At 53.7% G+C, this 2,679-nt stretch overlaps 1 protein-coding gene across 1 annotated transcript in view; it reads right to left on the reverse strand.

The window, feature by feature from the left end:
* Positions 1-6: 6 nt before the first annotated feature.
* LOC103370171 (kinesin-like protein KIF20B) overlaps positions 7-2,679 on the reverse strand; it is a 15,879-nt gene continuing 13,206 nt past the window's right edge. Inside the window, exons 21-23 of the mRNA XM_008299122.1 lie at positions 588-712; positions 330-503; positions 7-245 (exon numbers count right to left, since the gene is read on the reverse strand). Of these exons, the coding sequence (XP_008297344.1) occupies positions 78-245; positions 330-503; positions 588-712 (467 nt within the window). The 3' untranslated portion in view covers positions 7-77. The remainder of the gene's footprint in view (positions 246-329; positions 504-587; positions 713-2,679) is intronic.

Here is a 2,679-nt window from a genome sequence, read left to right on the forward strand (position 1 = left end):
CAGTAACAGTATTGATCACCTGTGGACTGATCAGTAACGATATTGATCACCTGTGTATTGACCAGTAACAGTATTGATCACCTGTGCATCAGAGTCTCCTCCAGCTGCCTCTTCTCTTTCTCCAGCTCCTCTATTTGTTCTGATTTCTGAGCTGACCTCTGCAGCGCCGCCTGACTCTCCTTCTTTAGCTCCTCCATGGCAGCGTGGAAAACACTGCTGCTGCTGCTGCTCCGCCCCTCCTCGTCCTAAAACAATCAATCGGTAATCAATATCACTCTCACATGAACCATCCCGTCCTAGTTCAGGCTGACATCACAGCGAGAAAACACCTTGACTTCTTGTCTCAGACGCTCCACCTCCTGCGTCAGGCTGTTGATGGAGCTGGCCTTCTCCTCTGATTGGCTCTCCAGGTCGTGGAGGCGGGTCTTAGTGGTGCTGAACTCCTCTGAGAGGCTGTCAGACCTGTCAATCTGCTGTTTGAGCTGCGTCTGCAGACTGGTCACCTGGAAATCCAAAGTCGTATTAGGAGAAGAAGTTTGAGACAAAGAAGTTTAGATGTTGGAGGAGCAGAAGAAGAGGAGGAGCACCTCCGTCTGCAGCTGGAAGATGCCGTTAACCAGAGCTTTGTTCTCCTTCTGCAGTCTGGATGTTTCCCTCTGCTCCGACTCCAGAGACGAAAACACCGAGTCACAGTTCGGACACTCATCCAGATCTACAGCAGAGAGGAGCAACGAGNGGATGAACCTGTACGTCCTCCCAGATGGAAGCCCTGTCTCACCGTGAGCGGAGAGTCCAGCAGCGGCGACGAGGCGCCCGTCTTGTAGAGCTTCCTGCGTCCTCGCCGGGGTTTGGTTGCCGTGGTGACGGCCGTCTCCTTCTCCACAGAGTGTCCACTGACGAGGCCGATGATGGTTTTAGCTGCAGAGACGACCAACAGGATCAGTACAAGCTCCGACTGCAGCCGCTGGCAGCAGAACTCAGGTTGAAGTGATCGGTGACAACAACACGACTCAGACATGATGCACAATCGCCTCAAAGCAAACACAACAACCAAAATGCGACACAAACAGGTGAGTTTTGCTTCTACTTCTACTTTATTTCTACTGGTCTCCATGGTTCTGACACAGTCCTGCTGCCAGGAGACGTCTCTGAGTTCTCTCTCCTCCTCCTCCATGTTCTGGTTCCACAGAGCTGCAGACAGACATGAACCCAAACCCGCCGTACTGCTCCTGACTCTCCCTGTATGATTCTGTCAGAGGCGCCCCCTGCTGTCTGATGCTGTCACTGCACCACAGACCCACAAACACTGACCTCTGCTGCTGAGGATGGAGGGCGAGCTGTGGATCAAGTCTCCGATCTTCTGCAGAGCTCCGTCTCTCTTCTCCTGCAGCACAGAACAACGTTTACCTTCCAGCTCTCGGCCAGGTGCTCCCCCACCTGTGGGCTCTGATGCTCACCTGTCTGGCGCTGCGAGTGTTGGCCCTCGGTCTGTTCCTCTTGTTTTCGCTGAACACCAGCTCCTGAAACACAAGCACACGTTTCAGCGGTGCAGCTCCTACAGAGCCAACCTGCTGCTGCTGCTGTAGCGGAGCAGACGTCACCTCCACCTCGCAGCTCTTCCTCTTCCTGCAGCCGGTTTTAGGGGTTTTCTTCTTGTTGGCCTCGTTGGACCTCAGAGGAGAAACGCTGACGTCCTGATGAGACGAGATGATTAGTTGTCACAGACCTGCAGCTGTCGGTGGTCCAGGACATCTGCTTCTGCAGTAACTTCATCTAATGATCAGAGAACCAGCTGCAGTGATCCAGACTCACCTGTGTGTTTCCCTGCAGGTGAGTCTCCTCCTTCAGTCTCTGGAGTCGGTCCACCTCCTTCCTCACGGCCTCGAACTGCCTCCCCTGATGCTCCTCCTCGCCCCTCCTCCTCCTCTCCTGCAGTCTTTGGATCTCCTCCTTCAGCTCCTCCACCACCGACACCTTCTTGTCCTCCACCAGGTTCTCCTTCTCCTCCTGCTGCCTCCTCTGCAGCTCCTCCTTCAGGTGCTGCAGCTCTGAGTTCAGATTCACAGAGAACATGTGAATCCTTCTGAGGAGGCCTCAAAGGTCCAACTCTTAAAACGGATTAATAAAATATCTGAAGATCTACAGTTTGGTGATTTTTTAAGAAAACATTCAGAGTTCAGCCTCTCTACAGTCTGGTTCCAGGCTCCGCCCCCTCCAGCCCTCACCAGCTGTGCAGGTAAAATCGTACTGTTCCTTTGAGCCTCTCTGATTGGTTACCTCGTCTCAGCGTCTCCACCTGTCGCAGACTGTCCTCCACCAGTCTGTCCTTCTCTGACACGATTCGCTGCAGCTCTGACACACAAACACACGACGACACCCATCAGCCAATCAGCAGCCAGTATCTGGTCTCCACCCTCTGTGTGGGCGGGGCTCTCTACAGGTGTCTGACAGATGAGCGTCTCCTCACCTGTTGCCTCCTCCTCCCATCGCTCCATCTCCTCCAGTCTCCCTCGCAGAGCTCCGCCCTCTGACTCAAGCTCCGCCCTCAGACAGGAAAACTCTGCTCTCTGATTGGTTAACTCCTCACTGAGCTCAGCACACCTGTTCTCACTGCAGGGGCAGACAGGTGTGTCAATAAATACTGATCAGCAACAGTATTGATCACTTGTGTATTGATCA

The sequence above is a fragment of the Stegastes partitus genome, unplaced genomic scaffold (genome assembly GCF_000690725.1).
Source record: "Stegastes partitus isolate 25-593 unplaced genomic scaffold, Stegastes_partitus-1.0.2 Scaffold1381, whole genome shotgun sequence".
NCBI classification, from domain to species: Eukaryota; Metazoa; Chordata; class Actinopteri; family Pomacentridae; genus Stegastes; species Stegastes partitus.